We start from the raw sequence: 26,767 nt of genomic DNA on the forward strand, positions 1-26,767 counted from the left end.
CTGTGTGTTTCTTTATCTGTATGTAACTCACTGTGTGTTTCTTTATCTGTATGTAACTCACTGTGTGTTTCTTTATCTGTATGTGACTCACTGTGTGTTTCTTTATCTGTATGTGACTCACTGTGTGTTTCTTTATCTGTATGTGACTCACTGTGTGTTTCTTTATCTGTATGTAACTCACTGTGTGTTTCTTTATCTGTATGTAACTCACTGTGTGTTTCTTTATCTGTATGTAACTCACTGTGTGTTTCTTTATCTGTATGTGACTCACTGTGTGTTTCTTTATCTGTATGTGACTCACTGTGTGTTTCTTTATCTGTATGTGACTCACTGTGTGTTTCTTTATCTGTATGTAACTCACTGTGTTTCTTTATCTGTATGTAACTCACTGTGTGTTTCTTTATCTGTATGTGACTCACTGTGTGTTTCTTTATCTGTATGTGACTCACTGTGTGTTTATTTATCTGTATGTGACTCACTGTGTGTTTGTTTATCTGTATGTGACTCACTGTGTGTTTCTTTATCTGTATGTAACTCACTGTGTTTCTTTATCTGTATGTAACTCACTGTGTGTTTCTTTATCTGTATGTAACTCACTGTGTGTTTCTTTATCTGTATGTAACTCACTGTGTGTTTCTTTATCTGTATGTAACTCACTGTGTGTTTCTTTATCTGTATGTAACTCACTGTGTGTTTCTTTATCTGTATGTGACTCACTGTGTGTTTCTTTATCTGTATGTGACTCACTGTGTGTTTCTTTATCTGTATGTAACTCACTGTGTGTTTCTTTATCTGTATGTAACTCACTGTGTGTTTCTTTATCTGTATGTAACTCACTGTGTGTTTCTTTATCTGTATGTAACTCACTGTGTGTTTCTTTATCTGTATGTGACTCACTGTGTGTTTCTTTATCTGTATGTGACTCACTGTGTGTTTCTTTATCTGTATGTGACTCACTGTGTGTTTCTTTATCTGTATGTGACTCACTGTGTGTTTCTTTATCTGTATGTGACTCACTGTGTGTTTCTTTATCTGTATGTGACTCACTGTGTGTTTCTTTATCTGTATGTGACTCACTGTGTGTTTCTTTATCTGTATGTGACTCACTGTGTGTTTCTTTATCTGTATGTGACTCACTGTGTGTTTGTTTATCTGTATGTAACTCACTGTGTGTTTCTTTATCTGTATGTAACTCACTGTGTGTTTCTTTATCTGTATGTGACTCACTGTGTGTTTGTTTATCTGTATGTAACTCACTGTGTGTTTCTTTATCTGTATGTAACTCACTGTGTGTTTCCAAACTCAAACTTCCCTGGGCCATTGCGGAGGAGGTTGCCATTGAGCCAGGAGGGGATGGTCCCTTGTATCTCGGTGGAGATGGACTCGGGCGTTTCTTCTACAGAGCGTACCAGAGGGGCGATGCTCTCCAGCCCTTTCAGCAGGGTGGTGGCGCATCCCTTGTCTTTGGCACCGTCAGAGGGATTGACCCCATCTGTAGAAAACGTATAGATATAAATAATAATAAACATAATTACAGGGTTGGCTGCAATGAGAATTAAAGAACGGGGCACCAAATACAGGACAGCAGGTTACATCTGAAGGACTGAACTTAAACCCACAACCACATGAATGAAGAGGGTGTGGTGTCGTGGCTAGGCTGGTACCATATAGAGTTGCAGCAGGAACGAGCTCTTTACATATGGATTACATAGGCTTATATTTAAAGCTTTTTTTTTTTTTTTTTTTTACAAATATAGTTCGTGAAGTTGATGCTGAAAATCTTTCTAAAGCCTTTGCCTCAAGGGAAAGGGTAGCGACTTTAAAGAATCTAAAATCTAAAATATAAGATAATTCTGATTTAACACTTTTTTGATCACTCCATAATTCCAATTGTGTTCTTTCTAACAGTAGTTTAATACTATAATAAGGTGGAGGGTACATTTAAAATAAAGAAAAATGTGTGTCAAAACTTTTGATTGGTAGTGTACATACAAAAGAGATACACAATCTGATAGCCTACACAAAGGTCCCTTGAGTCTGTATCAAAGATTTCTAGCCAAAAACTCATTCTGAAGGAATGAAGTCCCCCTCTTCACCTTCTTTTCCATTGTGGTTGACGGACATGACCTCTGTTATATGGATGGAGAGACTTAGGTTCCTGAGGACCAACTTCAAACAAATTCAGCTGTCTGGGATCCGTTTCTAGCCTACCTCGATGAGGTTAGGGGGGACAGGTGACTCGCCTGGCTGGTTTCTCATGGACCCCTTGCGTGGGTTCGCATGCACAATATCTCTTACAAGCACATAAGCACCTTATGTGGCTGGTAGCACCACGTTGTAATATTGAATGTCGATAATATATGTATTTCTTTCTTATTTTATTTTATTTTCCTGTGTCTGAGCCTGTTCTTCTGTCCTGTTTGTGTATTGTAAAAGAAAAGAAGAAAATAACATATTGGGGGGTGGAAAGATTTCTTACGGTTTTGGGAAAGAACATTCTGATGCATCTCAACTCAGACATGTTGGCACCTCAAGGAGACAAGGATGCCTATTTGTTGTTTTCAATCAATTGTTGCAATCATGGGATGCAAAGTTTCCCTGCAGCTACAGCTCCGTCGACTACAGTGTACTTCATGAAATGAAGAGACCAATTACCCCAAATATTTTGTATATTCATTGTATAGCCACAAGATAAATGGGTAAAATATTTCAACAATATTTGATTAGATTTACCTTAAACATCAGATTCTAAACTCACAACCAATCTGTGTTCACCAGTACAGGGTCTGAGGGAAAGAGTTATTGGTAATCGTTATCCCTCCTCATCTAGTTTGAACTGTAAACAGAATAATCAGCCTCTTGGATTCACACATTGTTCCCCAAACCGTGGTCCGCGGACCAGCAGTGGGCTCCGTCTAGTGGTCCGCCAGAGCTTTTTTTTTTTTTTTTTTTACAGACAACTGTTTTTATATATACACAACCCTGAGGAGTAGGCTTGGGCTGATTTTCGGAAATATCGTGATTTTTGTGAAATATCAAATTTTCAAAAAAATGATTCAGAGGCTGTAGCGGGCTCAGTTTTATAGCCAAAGTGAAGTTTCTTGTATCATATTAAATGAGAAGACCTAAGGCATCAATTGGTACCAACCATGTCATGCTATCTTGTCAGGAAGATGGCAAAATAACGCTCCAAATTTAGGCTAAATTTTAGCGAGGGAAAAAACATTCTCAAATGGGTCCTCTTTTTCAAAGCCTAATGTTGGCAGGTGTGTGTGTGTCTGTGTTTAGAACTATAGCCTTATGTTGTTGATGCTATTGCATGCTTAAATCAGCAAATTTTATGGGAAAAATTGGTTGGTATCTGCAATGGAAGTGGTCCCATGGGAAATTTGGTTTGGTACATTAAGACAGACGTCTGATCAGACGTCCCAGATTTTCAGAAACAGTCCCTGTTTTTGGTGACCTGTCCCTGGCTAGAGCTGTCCCAGATTTTCTACTCCTCATCCATGGTTATTGTATTTCAGAGGCTCTAGCAGGCTCATTTTTGTAGTGAATATACTTATACCATATGAAACTGGAAGACCCAAGGCATCCATTGGTTCCAACCATGTGATGCTAGCTTGACCTCTAGTATAATCACAGCGTCAGAAATCTCTACAACCACAAATTAGAGACCTAGGGCATTCAGGGGATGTATGGCTTTCCAAGGTATATTTACATTAAGGGGGTTTTTGAGCAATTTCCAGAACAGAAGTGCTCACCACCCAATCGGCAAAAGAAATGCAGCTCTTAAAGAAATCTCCAAATGTCAAAAGTATTTTTCATACCAAATCACAGCCTGAGTGTTTCTATGGTTTTCCTCAATGTACTAGGTCAATAAAGCTGATTCTGATTCTTGGAGTGGTATTTTGGAGGAATATCAGTCAGCCTCTGTACCATACTTTATTACACTACAACAGTTGCCATGGTCAAAATACATGAAACCGGAATTGTCCCCCTTTTTATTTCATAGATATTTTAATGATAAATTGACTAACTGGAAATGTCCCCAATATTTATTTCAGAAATCTGGTTACCTTATGGTACATATGGCTCATTTCCACCACATACTGTATAAGAGCACAGTACGGCTCTACTCTTACCTGGCCTTACTCATCTCTACTTGATATAGACTTTGTGGTACTCAGTCTGAACCCCTGCACTAGTCCTTCAGGGGTTGTAACGTGGATTTTTTTTTACACTCATTTCACCTTTCTTGTTTTGTACATATTTGTTTATAAGTAAACATGACTTTTCACAATATAAACAATACTATTCTTTCTAATCAATCAGAAAATTAATAACCCCTCCCCTGCTTGAATATTGGTGAAGGATTATGCTTACTAGGAAGTAAGCTATTTCTATCTTTCAAGCATATCAGGTCCAAGGTCTCTGTTTGTTCTTTACTGTTCGTTCAGTGATGCTGAACATCTGTTCAAATTAAAGCTGACAAAATGAACTTTGACCTCATAGTGCCATTTCATATCCAAACTTAGGAAGTGTAAACACTGAATGTGAAATACTGTACTAGAAAAAGTCTTTCTTTGAAATCGGCTATTCAAGTGAAAGCTTTATGGTCCTTCAGGCTACTTACTTTTTGGAGTCTTTCCACATAAACCATAAAACTATATGAAAGCATGTTTGTTGTAGGCCAGGTCATTGCATTCTTCTTCCGGCCTCTATTGACATAGGGGCCCTAATCATACTTTCTATTTATACAGAAGCCCCAACCAATAATTTTAAATAGGATAGAGACACTGCGGAGTGCGTCATTCAAGATTCAAGATTCAAGATTTTTATTGTCAATCCGTAGTACAAGTATCACGTGTGAAATTCTTGTGCTGTGAACTCCGTTTACAACATAGTACAAATATAACAGGGCATATGAGTGCAAAAACAACAAGAGACACAACAAGCAACAAGGCAGTAGAGTGATAAGACAAGTCAGAGACAGTGGCATTCTCACTGCACATACATGTAGGTGCACATGTCATGTGCATACTTTGGACGTACTTAAACATTTTAAATTCGACGTATTTGACGTACAGGTGCAAATAGCATATACCTAATTAAACATACAATTAAATATCATCATCGTCATCATTCAGAAAACACGCCCAAAACGGGGGAAAACACAAACCCCCCCCCCCAATCCTGGCGTTCTCCTATATCGCGTGCATGGTCCTCATATATACGGAAGATGATCACTCCAGAGTGTACAAAAAAACTTTAACTGGTGATTTTTTAATTGTCTGCGTAGCCCACCACACAACAGTTTTTAGCTATGTTTAATTCAAGGAATATGACGCTGGTGTGTGGAAGTGAACAGAGAGCTTTCCCCCGTCATGGGCGTGGCCTATTTCATGCAGTGTCTCTATATCAAGCAAAAGAAAAAATGTGGCTAGCCAAAATGTCCATAGCATGTGCTGGCGATGGGGGATGAGCAGTTGAGATCAATGGAAACCAAACATTGTTGACTGAACAATGGAGATAATCGACTATGATCACATCCAATTTCAAATTTAATCATTGCTATGCCCCAGCCTGACTCCAGACCTTCGAAGCCACGACCACTCCACAGTTGTGGAATGAATTGATGATTCCCGATTTTCGCTAATCGCGATATTCGGGAAATATATTGTGATATTTCCAGAATATGGCGATTTCAAAGGAAAAAATAAGAAGAAAAACACACACAGCATTCAGGGGGGCAGGGGAAATGGTAGGGGAAACTGGAAAAGCTAATGTTCAATCAACACATGAGATGTCTATTTATCCCGATTTGTTGTTGAATTAATCGATGAACTGAAGTCCAATATTATAATTCTTTTCACAAGGTTTGCTTTCTTTCTTTCGAGTTCCTCTTAAATCACATAGGCTAATGAATGCAGCTCAGCATAGTATTCAGCTGCACTTTTAGTGGACTGTCATGTGCATCAGAGAGAAACTTACTTGATTCTGAATTGCTAGATAGATTTTATTATGTTTATGGTTTTATCAGAAATGTACAACTAGACGATACTGTATGAATTTAGTACCACAGTCCGACGGCCCCTAGCCAAGCGGAGAGACGCACGCCTTTCAGTAAACGTGGGAAACATTTTGACGAGTTCATTCCATTCCAGCATAATAGACAGTGTTGGGGAAGCTACCAACTACTTCACCATGGAAGTAGTTGAAACTACAGCAAAGCTAACCTGGGAGAAATGTAGTTTAGAAAACTACAACCTAGCTACACAGAAAAAGTAGTTCAAACCACTTAGTAAAAAAAACATTAAATACGAGGGATTAGTCAAGCAGCATTTTGGTAAACAAACCGCATCACTGGGTGGAAAAGAAAATGGGACCCTATTATATATACCCTGAGCTTTGGGAGGCTTGAGTGTCTGACTCTAGCCGGCTGACCCATTTACATTTTTAAAACTGTGACAGTTCACACAACTTTAACACGACATGCATATGTTGTGCATATGTCATATGACTCTTTAACACTCAGTCTTAGACTCTTGTCTGTGTGTGTGTCTGTGTGTTTAATGTATTGTGTTTTTATGTCCTGAAATGTGACCTGTGATATGAAATCAATTTTTTTAAATATCTATTTCCTTGTTTTTAGCTAGATCTTAACAGTTCTGTGTGTAAATTCTGCTTTTTATTCAGTGAATACTGTGAGCGAGAATCAAATAAACTCAAACTCAAACATATGATACATCAAACTCTTGAGCTAATTCTGCTCTCGCTCAGAATGTCAAAATATAAGCATGACGCATGTAAATAAAATCACTTTTGTTATTCATTGCGTTTCAGGCAGTCTTTGCAATGTGTTTATTGCGCATGTTCATATTGCGATGGCGTGAAAATACGATTAATTGTGCAGCCCTAATATAGCATATATATATATATATATATATATATATATATATAGGTAACCCTTTATTTTACAAGTACCCTAGTTACATATTAACTATTTGTAATTACACATGAACACCAAATGTAATTACACAGTAATTACCAATAGTTATAAATTAAGTTAATATGTAGTTACATTGTAACAGACCTGTAAAATGAAGTGAGTCTGTTCAACTGTAGTTCATATGTAATTACATGGAACGGGACCTGTAAAGTGGAGTGAGTCTATTCAACTGTAGTTCATATGTAGTTACATTGTAATAGACCTGTAAAATGGAGTGAGTCTGTTCAACTGTAGTTCATATGTAGTTACTTGGTACTGGACCTGTAAAGTGGAGTTAGTCTATTCAACTGTAGTTCATATGTAGTTACATGGTACCGGACCTGTAAAGTGGAGTAAGTCTATTCAACTGTAGTTCATATGTAGTTACATGGTACCGGACCTGTAAAGAAGCTCTGGCCGGGGTCAGAGATTGCTAAAACCCAGTGGTGGATTCGAACCACTGAACTTCTGATTGCAAAGGAGGCAGCTTTAACCACTCAGCCACTCAGGGCTTTCCAAATTTCATGGTGGAGTTTGAGAGGATAACTGTATGTCAGTCAGATGTAGTTAGCTTTGTTATTGTAAACAGAGACTTGGGGAAATATTGATACTTTGTTAGTTGTAGATATGATTTTGTCCAGAAATCCCATACAAAAACTAAAATAGAAGTATAGAGGTAACAGTGAAACTATAATCAAAATAGCCATTCTTCTACATTCTAATTGTTAGCTTATTGTAAATGAGTGATTTATTTCCCCATCAAATTCCCAAAATTGATGGGGATGTAACTATATATGAACACACATTTAACACACATTTAACTACAGTTAAATAGATTCACTCCACTTTACAGGTCCGGTAACATGTAACTACATATGAACTACAGTTGAATAGACTCACTCCACTTTACAGGTACGGTACCATGTAACTACATGAACTACAGTTGAATAGACTCACTCCACTTTACAGGTCCGATGTAACTACATATGAACTTCATTTATAACTATTGGTAATTACTGTATAATTACATTTGGTGTTCATGTGTAAAAATAGTTCATATGTAACTAGGGTACCTGTAAAATAAAGGGTTACCAATATATACACACACATAGGCTATACACACACACACACACACACACACACACACACACACACACATATATATACATATACACACACACACACACACACACACACACACACACACACACACACACACACACACACACATACATACACACACAGCCTACATAATATTTATTTTATTTTATTACACAAAATTAGTTTGTAGTTTGAGTAGTTAAACTACACAAAGATCACCACGAAGTAGTTTAACTACTTGACTCACTGCGCAAATAGAATGTAGCTAGTTGAACTACCAGCAAGAAGCTACTGCAAAATGTAGTACAACTACATGTCACTACTCCCCAACACTGATAATAGATTACCATGCTCGTCGTTTGCCAGTGACCACGCAGACACGCTATACAGATATATCGTAATGTAGCACTATTTATAACATCCACCAACCCGTGAGACGAGATACGACACACCGAGGGAGCCTACCTGAGTTCTCCAGCTTCACAGATGACATGATGGGAGAGAGCGCTCCGCTGCCCTCTCTGTCTGTTTACGACCATACGCTCCACACTGCACAATATATAGCCATAGCCCCTACGTCACTCTTCCGGGTATGACGCTTCATCTCCCCTCCAGAGGGGGGGGGGGGGTCATCATATACCCGGAAGAGTGACGTAGGGGCTACCATAGGGGGTACAGATTATGTACTGTCAATGGGGGTACACCATGGATGTATTAAAAGAACTGGATAGGGGACGTGCCACGCCCACCCATGCATTCGGACGGAGGTTGCTCATTGGCGCATGAATCCATCGGATAAGCAATAACCACGCCCTGTGGCGCCGGGATTGGCCAGGAGCATTGAAGCTTGGGACTAAAGCACCTGGGCTTTTTCATCTTTTAAAATAAAGATGTTTAAAAAACTATTGCTGGTTACATTTTCAGTGCTGTAGGCTACCTTTTCTCTGGGTAAGAATTGAGCTTGAAATTAACGATATGATACATTATATTATATGAGCTATGAACGTGAACACAACATCGTTTATATTATTGCATGTTTCTGTAGATTGTGTACATTGTGGAGATTACAATTATTATGCTTATTATTATTATTACTATGCTAAGGAAGGTAGGTGACCATAATTCATTTCAATGTCCGCTCTCGAAATCGCTGTCCGTTCTCAAGAGCTATTCAGTTGGTTCATGAAATCGCTGGGCTGCGTGCCCTCCAGTGTTTGTGGTGTGGGAGATTCCAGCCAGTGGCGTGCCTGGTGCCCTAGGTAAGATTTTTGCTGGTGCACCCCCCTCCCCCAAAGAAAATATAATAAAAATTATATCGCAGCTAATTCCACCACTGCAGTGCAGGCTCAGAATGGCCCTTCCCCAGTACTTTTAGGTAGGGGGTGCTCTGTAAGAAAGGGACTCTCGGTGCTGCCCGCGAGGGCAGCGGCGAAGAAAATTTGACGTTTTTTGGACTTTCATCCATATTTAGAAGAATATTTAATTTTAAATTAACATTAGGATTATACTGTTGTGATGTCATTATTCAGTATCTTCTCCTTTTCTCACTCACTTTCATGTAAGCACCTGCTCTCCCTTTAGACGTTTTACACTACAACAGACAGCAACACAGGCATAAACACTGAACTTAATATTATTATTATGGAAAACCAGATTATGATGAAAATCAAACACTTTTGAAGATAGAGCGTATGAAATAAGATTAGAGCTGGGAAGCACAAACTGTTTTTTAATGCATCTTGTTGGTGGTATAAACACAAGACAGCCAAATCCAACAATTTCGAAAATCCCATTTCTTGCCACCAGGGGGTGCTGCAGCACCCTCAGCACCCACCTTCCAGCTCCCTTCCCCCACTCTGGGAAAAAGCTCAGAGCAGGTAGAAGGGGGCGCGGCCACGCAGGGGGTGGGGTGGTATGGATTAGGGACCATGGTGAAAGTGCTGCAGCCCAGGCAGCCAGAATTAGAAAAATGATTTCATTATTATTTAAAGACTTAAGACGTTGTTCTGCTTATTTTTTGTCTGCTTTGGCTTTTTCTTCCTGGTTTTACTTCCTGACCATGCAGCCCAAGGCGAAGTGCGCCTTGTATTACAAGAAGAAAATACACCCGTACACAGCTTAGTGGCTTCTGAAGAAAAAAATGCCCCATAAAAAAATAGTTGATAATTAAAAGAGTCATTTTATACTTTGAGTAAGATATTTTTTTTTGGATGATGGCGAAGGCTATGCGAAGGCATAACCCGCCCCTCTCTGCCTCTGATTGGCTATATCCTGCATTACATCTCTTTCTACAGTCTGTGGTCAGACCGTCAGACTCAATGGGTCAGACTCAGACAGACAGCAGTTACGCTTGCTAGCCTGCATGAAACACGACAGTGTGTTTATGTTTTTAATATAGTCTATGGTTTATGACGCTGCCGCTACTCTTGGCAGTGCACGTATGTAGCCTATAGACAGAGAATTGATCAAGGGTGATATAAAATAGGGTTATTTACAGGGAACTAGCAAGCGTAACTGCTGTCTGTCTGATTCTGACGGTCTGACCACAGTGTATAAAGAGATGTAATGCAGGATAGCCAAGCGAATGTGTTTGGATGGAAGTTTGACGCTAGGCCAATCAGAGGCAGAGAGGGGCGGGTTATGCCTTCGCATAGCCTTCGCCATCATCCCCCAAAAAATATCGCAGTGTTCGATATTGGCAGCAATACGACTTCCTGTTCAGTGAGCTAGCAACAATAAGGCTTCCGGTTGCCTTCAAAGTAAAAGCAACGTAATGTATGTTTTAAAAATACACTGAAAAAGTGTTAGTTTGCACAATAAACTAAGCATTTAAACAAAGCTATACAATACAAATTATGTTTCTGTATAACAATAACTGTTTTAATAACATTGAGAACATTCTTCTCAGTAGTAATGGGTAAATGCTGTTCCCTGGACTGCATAGCCTTTACAAATTGGACACTGGACACCTGTCATGTTCAAAGTGGCAGCTTGCCAAACATATGCACACGCTCAGGAAGACATCTATGACATCACACTGTCAGCTAACCTCAGGAAGAGTAAAAAAAACATGGCAGGCCGTCAAACCCACTCAGAGGTTACATTGACATTTTTGTACAAATATTGGACACTGTACACCCGTGTCGAAAGTGGCAGCACAAACGATATATGCACACGCTCAGGAAGACCTCCTCTATCACATCACCCTGTCAGCTAACCTCGGGAGGAGTAAAAAAAAAAAAACATGGCAGGCCGTCAAACCCACCCAGAGGTCACATTGACATTTTTGTACAAATATTGGCCACTGTACACCCGTGTCGAAAGTGGCAGCACAAACGATATATGTATGTACACGCTCGGGTAGACCCCCTCTATCACATCACACACTCAGCTAAGCTCAGTAGGAGTAAACAAAAACATGACAGGCCGTCAAACCCACCCAGAGGTCACTCATATTTCTCTAGTGCCTTACTGCTGAGAATCTGACCAGTCCATCATTAGTAGGCTACTCATATTCAGCATGTATAGCCTACCTGAAGTATAAGCAAGGAATAACAATATAATTTGTAAAATAACATTTGTAAAACATTAGCTGATGCTGGTAACATTCACACTTACAAGTTGTAGTAGTGATTATTTACTTGTTTTTTGTAATGATGTGTCACTGTTTTGGAAATAAGATATAAATATATCCATAAATACTTAGCTATTAAATCTGCTGACACTGATGGACTCATCAGATTCAAACATCTATAATATAATAAGTAACAACATTAACTACCTGCTCAAAGTGTTAGCCTCCCCCCTCTCACCTGCCTCATGACCGTGTTTGTCGTTTCAGACTGAAATTGAGAGCTATTTTGACCTCCATTCACTGTGCATCTTACTGTTCCCTAATTAATGCCACCATGTATATGTTAATACCATCCTTGCTCATCCCAATAGCTTTATTAGGTCCATTATAGGTGGCAACTCTCACACATTGAGCATGAGACTAACTCAAATCACCCACATTTAACACACTTTAAAACACTATTCTCATTTTATCAAGAAATATAACTTACCACAAAATGATTTTTATAGATATCTCCAGATACGGAGCTTTCTCAATAGTCAAGATACTGGCATTTGTCACCAGCCCTCTCCATTGGAGAATAGTTTCTAATGGTGGAAATAAAGGCATTATGGAGCTTGGGTATAGACGGTTTTCACCAGAGCGCAACCCCACAGCACTTCCTTTTTCTCAACATTCGGCAAACTGCAGAAATATTCACTCGACATCGTTACTTTTGTTTTCGTCGCTCAGCTGTATAGACGGTTTTCACGGAATGGTCAGTCCTGCACTTGAATGTTTTTTTTTATTTTATGTCCATAGCAAACACTGCAACAGGAAGTGAGCGGGGGTTCAATGTAGAATGTTTTTGTTGTCAAGTTAAAACCGTCTATAGAGCACTTTCTAAATGTGATAAAGGCAAACCTGCATTCACACCCAAAGATAAAGACCTGCACATTGATGACATTGATGAAACAACCCGTTTACAAATATGGGAATACGCAAATAACATTTCAGTTTGGAATAGGATGAAGGAAGATCAGTTTAGACTACACAGTCTGCAGATCTCTCCCCAGCTCAGGCATAAAATGGATCACAATAAATCTGAACTGTGGCGTGTAATGCTGAGGCTGGAAGCTTTATTCACTGTTTGGACTTGTAAACATATAGATGATTATTGGAGAAACATTGTGGATAGGATATGCCTAATTCTTGATATTGAATTGGACAAGGACCCTATGTGTTTATTGTTTGGGCTGCCAGTCACACAACTTAAAAGTTTACATTCCAAAAGGCTTATATGTAGGCTATCCTTACTTTCTGTGCAAGGAAAAACATATTGCTGAAATTGATAAGCCTTCAAAAATAGCGGGATGGCATAAGGTTATTTTTGATATAATACCTATGGAATATTTAACTTACAGATCAAAGTGTAAAATTAAGGTATTCTATAAGACCTGGTCCCCGTTCTTAGACGAGACAGCCATTGTGTTGAAGGGTCTGCTGGATCACGGGACTCCACAAGATGTACAAATAATTTCTGCTGGAGTCCGACTCCAAATACACTTCCATGCTGTATTATGCAGTCAGCACTTGCCCTCATGTAGCTTACTAGGCTAACGCCGGTGGTAATTATGCAATAGCAGCTGGCTACATATGGGCGACGATGGGAGGTAAGGGAGCGCTGAAATAAAACAGTATCCAGCCGGGCCGCAACCGTCCATTAAAATACAGAATCGTCCCGTATTTGTAAACAAAAAGATGTGTTCCGTATTGAATTGATATGGGACCGATTTGTCTCTCGCACATAGCCTGTCTGTGGTGTCATGTTACAGCAGGAACCAGAGGCTGTGGACAGTGCACAGGACACAGGGAGCACTTTTTTCCTCACTCACCAGGCGTCACAAATGCCATTTGTTTGGCACATTGTCAATATTTATTTAGATGTGATAATAAAGGCTTCGAGGGTCTGGTTTAGGTACCTTGAAAAGTGCTTGATTTTACTCTTAAAGGTACCGGATGTTTCTGTTCATACACCAATTTGTTTTAATCGTTCTTTTTTACCCTCACGGTCAGACAGAATTTGCCATGCCTGGAGTGAGAAGGGGCTGGTCTCCACCAAAGACCTGTACATTAACGGCCAATTTGCATGTTTTGATCTTTTAAAGAGGACATTTGATTTGCCGCAAACACATTTGTACAGATACATACAAATTAGACATTACGTCCAATCTAAGATTCATGACTTTGAAGTTCTCCCAAATGAACACGCTTTTTTGACGTTTTGTTAAGCCCCTCACATTCTAGGCGTCTTATTTCTAGATTTGTAGCTTTGTTCGATGGCCGCATCAGGGCCTCCCCTGACGGTGCAGCCACACTTGCGCGTCATTTGACGCATGCTGACGCTTGGCTGTATGGACGCTCGACGCTTGGTGGGCGTGGAAATCCGGAAGCAGCAGCTAGCTCCCAAGCTAGCTGCTGCTAGATTTACTTTGCTTCTTTGAAAATTGGTGGTAGAGAGGAAGTGGAAGAGGACAGGAAGGGTAGGATAGGTCCTAGGACGAGCTCAATTGGCTAGCTTTGTACTTTGTCAAACTCCACCCCGCCCCCTCTGTTGCCCACTGTCACTTCACAAGCCTGCTACGCATCGTCTGGTATCCCAGCATGCTTCGCAAGGCGTTGAGCAGCATGTTCAATACAAGTTGAATGGGCAGCAGCGTCAGCACGCGCCAAATGACGCGCAAGTGTGGCTGTACCGTGAGAGGGTGAGAGAGGTGTGGCAGGAGGTGTTGTGTTGTCTGAAGTCATATGGGACAGGAGTCCAACTCTGCTCAATTAACAGCAGGCACCAGCTCATTCAATTTAAATTTGTTCACCGTCTTCATTATTCTAAACATAAGTTGCACAGGATTTACCCTTCTCTCTCACCATTATGTGATAGGTGTCAGGTGTCAGAGGGCACACTGTCCCATGCTTTTTGGTTTTGCCCTTTGCTAGCCGGATTCTGGGGCAAAGTATTTGACTGGTACTCTAAGGCCTATCAAATAACCCTCCAAACGGAGGCGGAACTCGCCATCTTCGGCTGCTCGGAATCCTCACTGCCCTTCCCTACACAGCTGTGCAACAGTCCCTGACACCGGGGACGACTGTCGCCAAGAGACTCATTCTAAAGGAGTGGAAGTCTCCCTCTCCTCCTTCCTTTCAGTTGTGGCTGATGGACATGGTCTCAGTTGTGCGCATGGAGAGACTCAGGTTCCTGAGGACCAATTCACTTGGGGGGTTTTCCACTATTCAGGACCCTTTCTGGCCTACTTTGGCGTAGTCAGGGATGACGAGTGACTCGCACGGCTGACCTCTCATGGACCCCTTGCATGTGATCCCATGCAAAACATCTCTCATAAGCACATTATGCTGCTGGTAGCCGAGTCGTTACTTTGACAATGTAGTTTATGTTCTTCCTTTTTCCTGTGTATGAGCCTGTTTTTGTTTTTATGTTTGTTCTGTTTTCATGTTCTGAAAACTGTAATATAAAATAAATATAATAAAATTATAACACTACACTCATTTGTGGGACTGAGCCTCCATCACAGCCAGCATGCGCTCCATGACTCCAAGATAAGCACTTGCGTGTGCATCCAGTTTCTGCACCAAGGCATCGTTCATTTCCTTGCTGTGTTGAAAGAACCTCTCCTCGGCTCTCTCCAGATACTGCAGAATCTCCTTGCTGCTGTCTCGCTTCCTTTTGCCTGTGTACAAGAACAATTAACAGATCTTCATTCATTGTGTAGTCTTGCCATTGCAAATAACCGTTTGCTACAGGGAATGAAGAGTATGCTCTTGCCAAATGGTGGTAAAACGTATCTGTGGTAGGTAACTTCTATTATCTAATTTCTACTATCAATTACATTTTACTTTTTCTTTTGTTAGTATTTCTAAGGCCGTGGATTCAAAGGTACCAGACAAAATAATTGAATGTCCAGCTACCTGCCTGCCAGAATGGTAGGTGAAGAAAATTAATAACATTATGTCGACTCAGAGCCTGATTGTAATATAAATGTATCTCAATGTTTTGCAAAGTGTCTGGTGTGAGACTATATACCCAGCACAACAAATCTTACCCTGTCTAGGGTGTTGAGGTGGCGAGAAGCTTTGAGATCCTGAGCTGCTCGTCGACGGTGTGGGTGAGCTGCAGCGCAGTGGTGGTGACTGTAGCTCCGCGTTGGTGTCGACATTGTCGATAGACTCAGTTCTCTCCAATTGTCTGGGAGCTGAGACTACGTTGTCGATGGCAGACAACTCTATAAACAACACAAACAAGAGAACACACTCAGTGCTTTAAAAAATAAACTTGTCCACTACACTTCCTACAATGTTAAACTTTTGTGAAGCCAAATGTTAAGTGACGTTGGTACTTTGTAGGTGAGACAATGGCAATGTTAGAAAGTAGGATGCTAACGTTAGCCTTTGTTACCAAGTGCTAGCTGTTGGTCAGCTAACTAACATTAACGTTACCTAATTTCTAACATTGATGTTACAATACGAACATAACATTGATGTGAGGAAACTAATAAGTTAAGTAACGTTAACGTTAGCTTGCTAAACAACAGCTTGCAACAAGGTGAAACATCTGAAAAATCAAACTTATGTTACCAGGATCTGAGGAGGTGTGCATACGCCTGTTGTCCTTCTCTGCCAGAGTGTTATCTGTAACGTTAGGCTCTGAGTTCAAGGTCCCGGTGACTTGGCACACCGGTATGTCTCCGAGGACCGGGTCGAGGAACAGATCAAAATGGGGATTACTCCGTGGCCGACCACTGCCGCTACGGACGAGGTCCTTCTTTTGGTCCCTGTAATCCTTTTTCAGTTTCTTCAGTTTGTTGATGATCTGCTCTGTGCTCCTGTCATACCCCGCTGCAGCCATCTCACGCTGTATGTGCTCATAAACCGGTTTGGTCCTTGAAGCTCTCTCCAGTTGACTTTGTACCTCTGCTGAGGACCACAATGCCAGGAGACAGGTTGTCTCCTCCAAAGACCACTCAGACCGCTGCTGCTGCTGCTTGGATTTCACCTCCATACTTGTTCTCTGTAGCCCTGCGTTGGTGTTGTTGATGGTAGATAACTCTATAAACAACAAAAACAAGAGAACACAGCATTAAAAAAAAACGTGTCCACTACACTTAACACAATGTTAAGTCTGAAATATACTCCTGCGTCTGCCTCGACTATATATATCTATATACAGTGTATATAGATATATATATATTGTGTATATTATACACTGTATATACATGTATATATATATATATTAGGGCTGGGTTAAAAAAATTGATATATTGATATTGAATCGATATTCATGTGAAGGAACAAGTATCGATACATAAATCCCAGTATCGATCTTTTAAAATGCATAAAAAAACAACAAAAAACAACAAAAAAAAACATAGGCTATAACATTATAGGCTGTGTGTGGTAGTTAAACATAGTTTCAAGTTGACGTTTATTTATGTTTGTAGTTGAAACAAAAACATAAATACTGTAGGCTACATGTGCATTGTGCATGCACCATGAGCCAGATGTACAGACCTCAAATCTGTTTGCACTATAATGTTTGTGAACTGGAAATGTTCATGAGCTGTATTTAATTTTATTTACAAAGCATTTATACTTTATGAAACACTGTTTACAACATGCTGCTGTTCAATGGAAATCTAAATTTGTTTGGCTTCTCACAGAAGACTGTAAAGAAAGAGACAGAAGACTGTAAAGAAAGATAAGATGTTGAATGACTATGTTGGTCATGTTTAAATAAAAAAGAATTACATGATGTAACTGCTTGCTTTATGGTAAATTCTTAATGTAAATATTAATATTTTTTAATAATGCACCAGGTTAGAGGGTTCCTTGTACAATTTACAGCATTAGTTCTTTGAGAATCTCTTCCATTATCAAAGCAAAACTGGTATTGTAACTAAAATATCGATATCGAATCGTATCGGAAATCGTATCAACTTGGGACCTTGTGTATCGGAATCGTATCGGGATGTCAGTGGCGATACCCAGCCCTAATATATATATATATACACATCTATATATATATATATACTTAGGGCTGTCAGCATTAACGCGTTAATTGCGATGCGATTAAGGGCCGACCGTTATTTATTTATTTTTTTAAATCGCATTAATCGCATGCCGCTATTTTGTCCCTTCGACGCACCCGTATTTGTAGTCAAGGCGGTCGCAGCGGTTTCCTGTCTCCTACTGTTGCAGGCATGGAAAAGAAAGAGCAACACGCTTCTAAATGACTCATTCTACTTCGGACTCACCATCCATCGGTCTCGGTCTCGTCTCGGGCAAGCCGGACTCGGGATTTTATTTCAAGACCAGCCGAGACCACAACTGCAGTGACATCATTACTTGTCTACTCTGGGTATATATTTTTTTACTGTGATTGGGTGTAAAATTCCCAACTTCAATCGCAACCAATAACCTTGCGGGTTGAAAGCTTCTAACGCTGTAGCCACTCCTCTCACGTTCATGCACAAAGGAAGACAACACAGGTCAACAAGGTGGCTCGAGAGATGTCGTCCATCATAATTTAGCAGCAGGAAGGTGTTTTATGCTTCATTCTGTTCACTGTGTTGAGCCTTTCAGAAGGTCAGTGATATGGAATTAAAGTGTTTCAAATCAAAATGCATTCTGTCACTGAGTATATACTGTATTGTACAGCAGTGATACTCAACTTGCGGCCCGCGGGCCGCAGCCCCTGTGTGGCCCACAATGGAATGGCAAAAAAATAAATAATAATAAATAAATTCTACAGTGCACCTGAACGCAACATGCAAGATACCCGCTGAATAAGTGTCCAAATGTTCATGTCACTCTGGCCAATACTCCACTTCTGTTATAGCATTTCAGTCTGGAATATGGAATATCTTTCAATAATCTATAATTTAGCTGCTAAATTGTCAAATACTGCGGTCTGCTCGCTACCCAGGCACTTATGTATGTACTTAACCTAACTAACTTCACCTAACTAACTATCCGGTGTGCACAACATTGTCAGACTAAACTCCGGCTGACACCCCAAAAACCTGAATCCGCTACAGAAAAATGTATATTGTTTGTTTATTAACTGGCCCCTGGCCTTTTATCATTTCACGAAAGTGGCCCCCGGGCAAAGCAAGTTGAGTATCCCTGCTGTACAGCCATTTATATTTTACTATAATTCCTAAATAATTATTTATTTCGTTGTTAGCAGAGCAATGGTGTAAAGGTTAAATGGTCACGTTGCGTGTAAATGGTCTTGAAAATGGTCTCGCATTTGTCCGGTCTTGGTCTTGTCTCGGTCTCGCCCACCCTCGGTCTTGGTCTTGTCTCGGTCTCGCCTCCCCTCGGTCTTGGTCTTGTCTTGGTCTCGGGTTAGGTGGTCTCGACTCCAACACTACTTTGCACCTTGTGTAAAACGGAATTAAAATATCACCGAAGTACATCGAGTTTGAGCTATCACCTAAAAGCTAAGCATACCAGAGCAGCTAGCGTCGCCATAGCCTCAACGCGAGACTCATCACTCATTCTTCCTTCAGAGTCTCGGATGCGCGGGTCCTCTAGCCACTGGGAGGTCGGCTCCAATGGCTTCACGCGATATACACGTTATCAATCACAATAAAACTGTAATACCGAGCCATTATTCACATGGAAGTGCCAAAGTTTTTAGCTCAGACACCGCCTTCTTCGGCTGTGTCATTTTGGGTTTCGACTGCTCTACAGCGCCGCCAACGGAAGTATCGGTTCTGGAGCGTGTACTGCACTGTTTACAATTGTGCATTTATTTTCTGTTCAAGATATATTTTGTAGACATTGTTACATTGCACTTCTATTGAATTGAAAATAAATCTAAAACTCAAGATCACAAATTACCTTTATTTGCATTCATTTGATTCCCAATCATCACGACACACTGGTAAGAATTATTAATATCTAATTAAAAATGCTTTGAAATGCAAAATAATGGCATTTTAAACATGCGATACAAAGATGCGATTAATCGCGATGAACTATAGTTAATCGCAAGATTAATCGCGATTAAGCGAATTAATCGTTTGACAGCCCTAACATGTGAGGTCTCCAGACCATATTTCAAGCAGAAGGCCACTCATGCATAATCCGATCATCCCCTGACGTCAGTCAAGTTCTAGCATGACGTGGTCAGTCAAAGTCCTAGTATGACGTCTGCTATGACGTCAAATATGACGTCAGTTAATCCTCATATATAGCAAGGGTTCTACGTCACTTCTCTCTCTCTGGCCGATCATAGCAGCAGCTAGCTTCACGGCAGTCCATCTCCCTTGAAGCCGTCCTCCGAAGTGTTGTTTTGCGTTGTTCTGCACCACATCTGCAGGCCGATTCAGCACCCCCAAGTCCTCTTTAACCATGGATAATCCCCGCGGATCTCGCAACGAATCCCGAGCCAGAGCAGCCCTCGGACAGCGACGACAGCCTAGACAACGATACCCTGTTTCGGATCGGCCACGGAGCGCATCTGCCTTCCGAGACGTCTGACAACACCGGCGGAGCGGCCGTGCCACAGGCTGCCAACGTAGCCACGATGAGAAGGCCCGGCGCGCGCCCCCGCGGCACGGGGCCCTACACTGCGACGGCCCGTGGGAGGAGAGAGCAGAAGACGAAGCACCGTGCGTGCACGGACGCCCAAGAACGCGCGCGAGCGAGCCGGAGCGAGAGGCCGCTCGGCGCGGACGAAGACCAGAAGAGGAAGCTGCCCCGAGAGCCGGGAGTCGTCGGGGTAATGCAGGCCGCGGGGCCGCCGTGAGACGCCATGTTCCACGCCATGTTCTTCCTGGTCGCACTGACCTCCAGGCCGCCGCCCCGGAAGCGGAAACGGCCCCATTCGCAGCTCTGCCGAGCCGACAGGGGTCGTCAAGAGCCATTATGCTGTCCCTGCTAGATGCCAGCAGATCGGTGGAGGCTCGTCTGAGGGCTTTGGAACCCCCCCCCCCCCGTCCCCCCCACGTTCGCCTCAGCCCAGCTAGCTCAGCAGCCGATCCTGCCCGGGCCATTAAGAGCCATCCTGCTGTCCCTGCTAGATGCTAACAGATCAGTGGAGGCTCGCCTGAGGGCGCTGGAAACCCCCCCCCATTTCCCCCACGTTTGCCTCAGCCCAGCCGACGTGTTCCCCACCACCACCCAACCCGCCCAGATGGATACCCTGGCGTCGGCCACGCCCCCGAGGCACACCAGCCACGCCCCCGAGGCACACCAAGCCCTCTCGGCTGGACCGGCTGCTGGACATGCCGCCCGCCGGCCCGGACGTCCAGGTGCAGCACTCCTGGAACAACGACGACCGCTCGCTCAACATCTTCGTCAAGGACGACAACAAGCTGGTGCTCCACCGTCAACCCGTGGCGCAGAGCACGGACGCCATCCGCGGCCGGGTGGTCTACACGCAGGGTCTCCACGTGTGGGAGGTCAGCTGGGCCACGCGCCAGAGGGGGTCCCACGCCGTGGTTGGGGTGGCCACGGGCGACGTGCCGCTGCATTCGGTGGGCTACACGGCCCTGGTGGGAAACAACACAGAGTCCTGGGGCTGGGACCGGGCCGGTGCAAGCTCTACCACGACGGCGAGAACCACGCGGGCAGAACCTACCCCGCCTTCCTGGAGCCCGACGACACCTTCATAATACGAGACTCGCTGTTAGTCGTCTTGGACATGGACGAGGGGACGTTGGGTTTCATAGTGGACGGACATGACCTAGGGGTGGCGTTCAGAGGACTTAAGGGCAGGAAGGTGTACCCCGCAGTGAGCGCCGTATGGGGACACTGCGAAATACGAATCCGGTACATAAACGGACTCGATCCGGATCCCCTCCCTCTGATGGACCTGTGCAGGCGCTCCGTGCGGGCGGCTCTAGGAAGGGACCGCCTGAGCGGAATCCACGGACTGCCCCTGCCCGCCTCTCTCAAGAGCTACCTGCTCTATCAAGGACGGGGTTGACGACCACAGCACACCGAGCATACCCTGGAGGACCGGTCACCCGTGGATGCGAAAGGACCCATGAGGGAAGTATCAGTATTTCAGTATTAAAACGGGCAATCTACCAGCCCAGTAAAATCAGACGTATTCATCTCTTAAATACTCTGTCTGCCCGCAAACGGCCCGCCCCACCAAACAAGAAATACTGACTTACATTGCTCTGAAAACACCACATGTACCGTAGGTGTCCCTTGTGTCTTGATTAAATAAAGTGAAGCTGACTGCCAATTTATTTGGCCTGTGATCTGACTAGTCTATCCAGTGGGCATTTCAGCCTGCCTATTTCCGACGCCTATGCGGAAATCGCTTTCTTGCAATGGCCAGTGGGGGTCACAATTCACAATTCTTCCTGACAGCATGTTGTTGAGATCACGTGATATGCCGGTAATAAAAAATAAATAAAATAAAATAATAATAATAATAATAATAATCACGCAATGGGTCATTTAAACACCCCTGGCCCATGGAGCATGTCTGAGCATCAGCCAGAATGAGCGTTACTGTATAACTTTCAGACTGAAGCCAGACGGCCCAGGGAATGCTGACGTCTTTTCCGCGTCAAGCTACCCGATCTTAATACACCACTTCCTGTTCTTAACGAATTTCAAAGTAAAATGCCTCTGGCGTCTCTTTTAACCATAAATAATACCAAAGCTAAAATAATTAATACAGCGTCACACTAGTCAGGTAACAAGAGGCTGCGAATCCCATTGTTATATGCGGCCAACCATAACATATCACTGCGAGTTGCAACTAGCAGTCTATGGTGCATTTGCAAGGCGGTGAAACCATTGCTTTCTCTCATTTGTTTATTAACCAGTTTCTTTATATCTCATGCATTAACTCATTCATGGCCAGTTTAGGACTGCGAAAAAATTTAGCACAGGCCAAAGATTTTCATAATTGTTGGTCATCTTTCAAGACCCACAGTAAATTATCTATTAGCACCAGAGTGATTTGCAATACCTCAAAATGAAGATGTATGTCTCTGGGTTCACCAGGAAAAAAAAGTGAGCTTTTAGCATGTTCTGTACTCTACTTATATCCATTTATATACACCCTGTTTTAGCCCAAAAGGTCTCTCTGAGATGACAAACAGGAGAAAAGGCAATTTCTGTAAAATACACATTCTCAAGCAGAACTCGCTCTCAATTCTTTTATTTTGAACTGTATTGACATCAGACATGTAAATACTATTCGTTATGACACAAATGAAAAAAAAAAATATATATATATATATATATATATACACATGAAGTGCTTTTTTTTTTACATTCAACAATACAGCAGTGTGAGTGAGTGTGCAGACAGACACACAGACAGACAGACAGACACACCGACAGACAGACAGACAGACAGACAGACAGACAGACACACACACACACACACACACACGATCCCCCTTCGTTGCGTGATTTCTAACCCCACATAGGATAAGCAATAACCACGCCCTGTGGCGCCGGGATTGGCCAGGAGCAACACTGGAGGGCACGCAGCCCAGCGATTTCATGAACCAACTGAATAGCTCTTGAGAAGGACAGCGGGCTGCTGTGACTGCCGCTTCTGCCTTAGCTGTTTGTGTGTTTATTTTGATTTGTTCTGGTACACCCGTCCTCGTCCATGTCTCCCTGTCATATCCTCCCTGCTATTTGATCGTTCCCGTTTTCCCCTCGGCTATTCAACACGTCCTCACCGCCCTCGCAAACTGATCGATCATTTCCTCATTCCTCCGATGATCAAACACATCTCTTGATTACTTTCTCCCGGCTGGCACAGAGGAAGGCGACTCCAGCGCGTGCAGCGCGGCGAGGGGGTTTCAATGGCGTTTCTCCTGTCTGCACAAGGAAGCGTTACCCGTTTTCTGCTTTTCCTCTTGCTCAATTTCAAAACAACAGCTGCGGTATGTGTTTGTTCACGTGTTGTCTTAGATGCTAGGGACCTGATACTATGTCAGAGGCTGGGGAAGTGTTTGAACTACGCCCTGCAGTAATAAAAACAAAAACACGTCAAACACGTCATTGGCCCTCTGGGCTATTCCTGATAACACGTCAAAGACGTCTTTGGCCCTGAATGAGTTAAGCATTTCATTTCAGCTGTGGCCGCCAGAATGAACCGTTTGCCCCATGGATCTTTCGGTCTGTCCTATGATCTGCCCTACCGGAGCGGCCACCTCAGCCGCCGGCAAGGAGTGTCCTCCGCCTCCCTCCAGCAAACGGGCCGCCGGTCCTCATCAGCATTCTCCAGCTACATCCGCCCGGAGCAGGCGGCCATACCGGCGGCCCAAAGAACCCTCCCCCCTTTATCGGCAAGCATGGCAACGAACAGTGTCCCGGACTTCCGTGCCAAATAATGTCTCGTTGGTGGTGGCTCCCCGAAAAGCACGGTGCCCAGTAAGGCGCAATAAATCTCCCGGTTAATTTTTGGGGGGAAATAGAGAAAGAGAGAGTCGGAGAAAGTCAGGGTAGTTGCGCCAAGTCAGGTAAAGGTGAGGTGCCAAGGCAGCCAAGTAGGCCAAGCCGGGAAGCGCCAAGTTAAACATTAATGTATCAAGATCGAAGGCCCGACCGAGTTGGGAGCGCCAGCCGCAAATAGCTGTAAGCCGCTAAAAAGGTCGAAGGCCGTATCGCGAGGTGCCAAGGCAGCCAAGTAGGCCAAGCCGGAAGCGCCAAGTTAAACATTAATGTATCAAGATCGAAGGCCCGACCGAGTTGGGAGCGAAGGCCGGAAAAGTACAATCGCGAGGCGCCAAGCGGCCAGGTAGGCCAAGCTGGGAAGCGCTATCGCGAGGTGCCCGACCGAGTTGGGAGCGCCAGCCGCAAATAGCTGTAAGTCGCTAAAAAGGTCGAAGGCCGGAAAAGTACAATCGCGAGGCGCCAAGGCGGCCAGGTAGGCCAAGCTGGGAAGCGCTATCGCGAGGTGCCAAGGCAGCCAAGTAGGCCAAGCCGGGAAGCGCCAAGTTAAACATTAATGTATCAAGATCGAAGGCCCGACCGAGTTGGGAGCGCCAGCCGCAAATAGCTGTAAGTCGCTAAAAGGTCGAAGGCCAGAAAAGTACAATCAACTACTGGCGCCTGCAGATCTCAATTAACCTCCGGTAATCAGATCTTCCTTTTGGGGGATCTCCTAGCCTATGCAGGTGCCCTCCTCTTGCCTCAAGAGCAGCGCCACTGGCCAATGGAGTCATGCGCCAAAGTATTTGCCATGCATGCCGATTGCTAAATAAAGTTTGTCAAATCCTACCAACTGGCCTCTCATGATTGAAGTGAGGTCTCCAGACCATATTTCAAGCAGAAGTCCACTCATGCATAATCCGATCATCCCCTGACGTCAGTCAAGTTCTAGCATGACGTGGTCAGTCAAAGTCCTAGTATGACGTCTGCTATGACGTCTGCTATGACGTCAGTTAATCCTCATATATATAGCAAGGGTTCTACGTCACCTCTCTCTCTCTGGCCGATCATAGCAGCAGCTAGCTTCACGGCAGTCCATCTCCCTTGAAGCCGTCCTCCCAAGCGTTGTTTTGCCCCACCCACCTCCCCAGTCCGCCACCAACGAGTCTTGACTCCTGATCCCCCACGGGGGGGGGGGGGGGGGGGTCTCCTAGCCTATGCAGGTGCCCTCCTCTTGCCTCAAGAGCAGCGCCACTGGCCAATGGAGTCATGCGGGGATTTCCTAGCCTATGCAGGTGCCCTCCTCTTGCCTCAAGAGCAGCGCCACTGGCCAATGGAGTCATGCGCCAAAGTATTTGCCATGCATGCCGATTGCTAAATAAAGTTTGTCAAATCCTACCAACTGGCCTCTCATGATTGAAATATATATATATATATATATATATATATATATATATACATATATACAGTATATATACATATATATATACATATATATATACATATATATATATATAATATAGATAGATAGATAGATAGATAGATAGATATGTACATATTTATTTATTTATTATCAGCATTGATGTTACTGTGCTGTCTTTAAATTTAAGTTTAAGTGAGTTTTTAGTCTATTAAGTTAAAAAAGTTAGTGATTTGTAGCTTTTGGAAACTCCAACAGATTGAGAGCTCTTCCCGCTGTGCAATCTTTGGTTTTGGAATCTGCGGCAGAGTTAGAGGTCTGTCTGCTCTCCGCTCCTGTTCTATGAGATCTTTGGCTGTCGAGCTGCATCGCATAGCGTTACAGCACAGATTAAAAACACACAGGTCTAAAACACTGCACTGGAACAATTTAGAAGCAATTTATGAGCGAGAATACTGTTGTTTATGTTGACCTAACGACATAACGTCAGCAGATGTGCTTCCTTGTTGGAAATGCGATCGTGACGGCTTCTGTGGGTTTTGATTGACAGGCAGCTGCACGTCACTCTGTCCCCTCTTCCCAGTACTGCGTTGTAGGGATGGGCATTTTAAGTAATTTAAATACTCGAGTACTCTCCTTCTATTATGAACGAGTACTCGGGTACTCGCTGTGTCTGAGCCTGTTTGTCTTGTTCGTATATTGTTCTATAAAAAATTGCAAATTATATCTATATATATCTATATAGATATATATATATATATATATAATTTGCAAGTTTTTATAAAAGTAGGATCCTCCTAACGTTAGCTTTTGTTTGTTACCAAGGGGGCTAGCTGTTGGTCAGCTAACATTAGCTAACTAACATTAACGTTACACACAAGCATAGTTACTAATTTCTAACATAAATATTACAAATGTAACATTGATGTGATGAAACTAGTAACATTAACGTTAGCTTGCTAAACAACAGCTGGCAAGTGGCAACAAGGTGAAACATCTGAAAAATCAAACGTATGTTACCAGGATCTGAGGAGGTGTGCATATGCGTGTTGTCCACCTCGGCCAGAGCGTTATCTGTAATGTTAGGCTCTGAGTTCAAGGTCCCGGTGACTTGGCACACCGGTATGTCTCCGAGAACTGGGTCGAGGAACAGATCAAAATGGGGATTACTCCGTGGCCGACCACTGCCGCTACGGACGAGGTCCTTCTTTTGGTCCCTGTAATCCTTTTTCAGTTTCTTCAGTTTGTTGATGATCTGCTCTGT

General features: G+C 43.0%; 1 protein-coding gene and 1 pseudogene across 3 annotated transcripts in view; one reads left to right on the forward strand and one right to left on the reverse strand.

The window, feature by feature from the left end:
• bco2a (beta-carotene oxygenase 2a) overlaps positions 1-8,633 on the reverse strand; it is a 32,790-nt gene extending 24,157 nt beyond the window's left edge. For both annotated transcript variants that reach the window (XM_083637193.1, XM_083637194.1), the window contains exons 1-2: positions 8,555-8,633; positions 1,288-1,492 (exon numbers count right to left, since the gene is read on the reverse strand). In XM_083637193.1, the coding sequence (XP_083493319.1) occupies positions 1,288-1,492; positions 8,555-8,582 (233 nt within the window). In that variant the 5' untranslated portion in view covers positions 8,583-8,633. The remainder of the gene's footprint in view (positions 1-1,287; positions 1,493-8,554) is intronic.
• An 11,958-nt stretch (positions 8,634-20,591) lies between these two features.
• LOC310784137 (SPRY domain-containing SOCS box protein 1 pseudogene) lies at positions 20,592-21,654 on the forward strand (annotated as a pseudogene). The gene is made up of 2 exons: positions 20,592-20,631; positions 20,820-21,654. The product of its transcript is annotated as an SPRY domain-containing SOCS box protein 1 pseudogene (transcript).
• Positions 21,655-26,767: the final 5,113 nt, after the last annotated feature.

The sequence above is a fragment of the Poromitra crassiceps genome (assembly GCF_964638095.1).
Source record: "Poromitra crassiceps genome assembly, chromosome: 1".
Lineage (NCBI taxonomy): Eukaryota > Metazoa > Chordata > Actinopteri > Beryciformes > Melamphaidae > Poromitra > Poromitra crassiceps.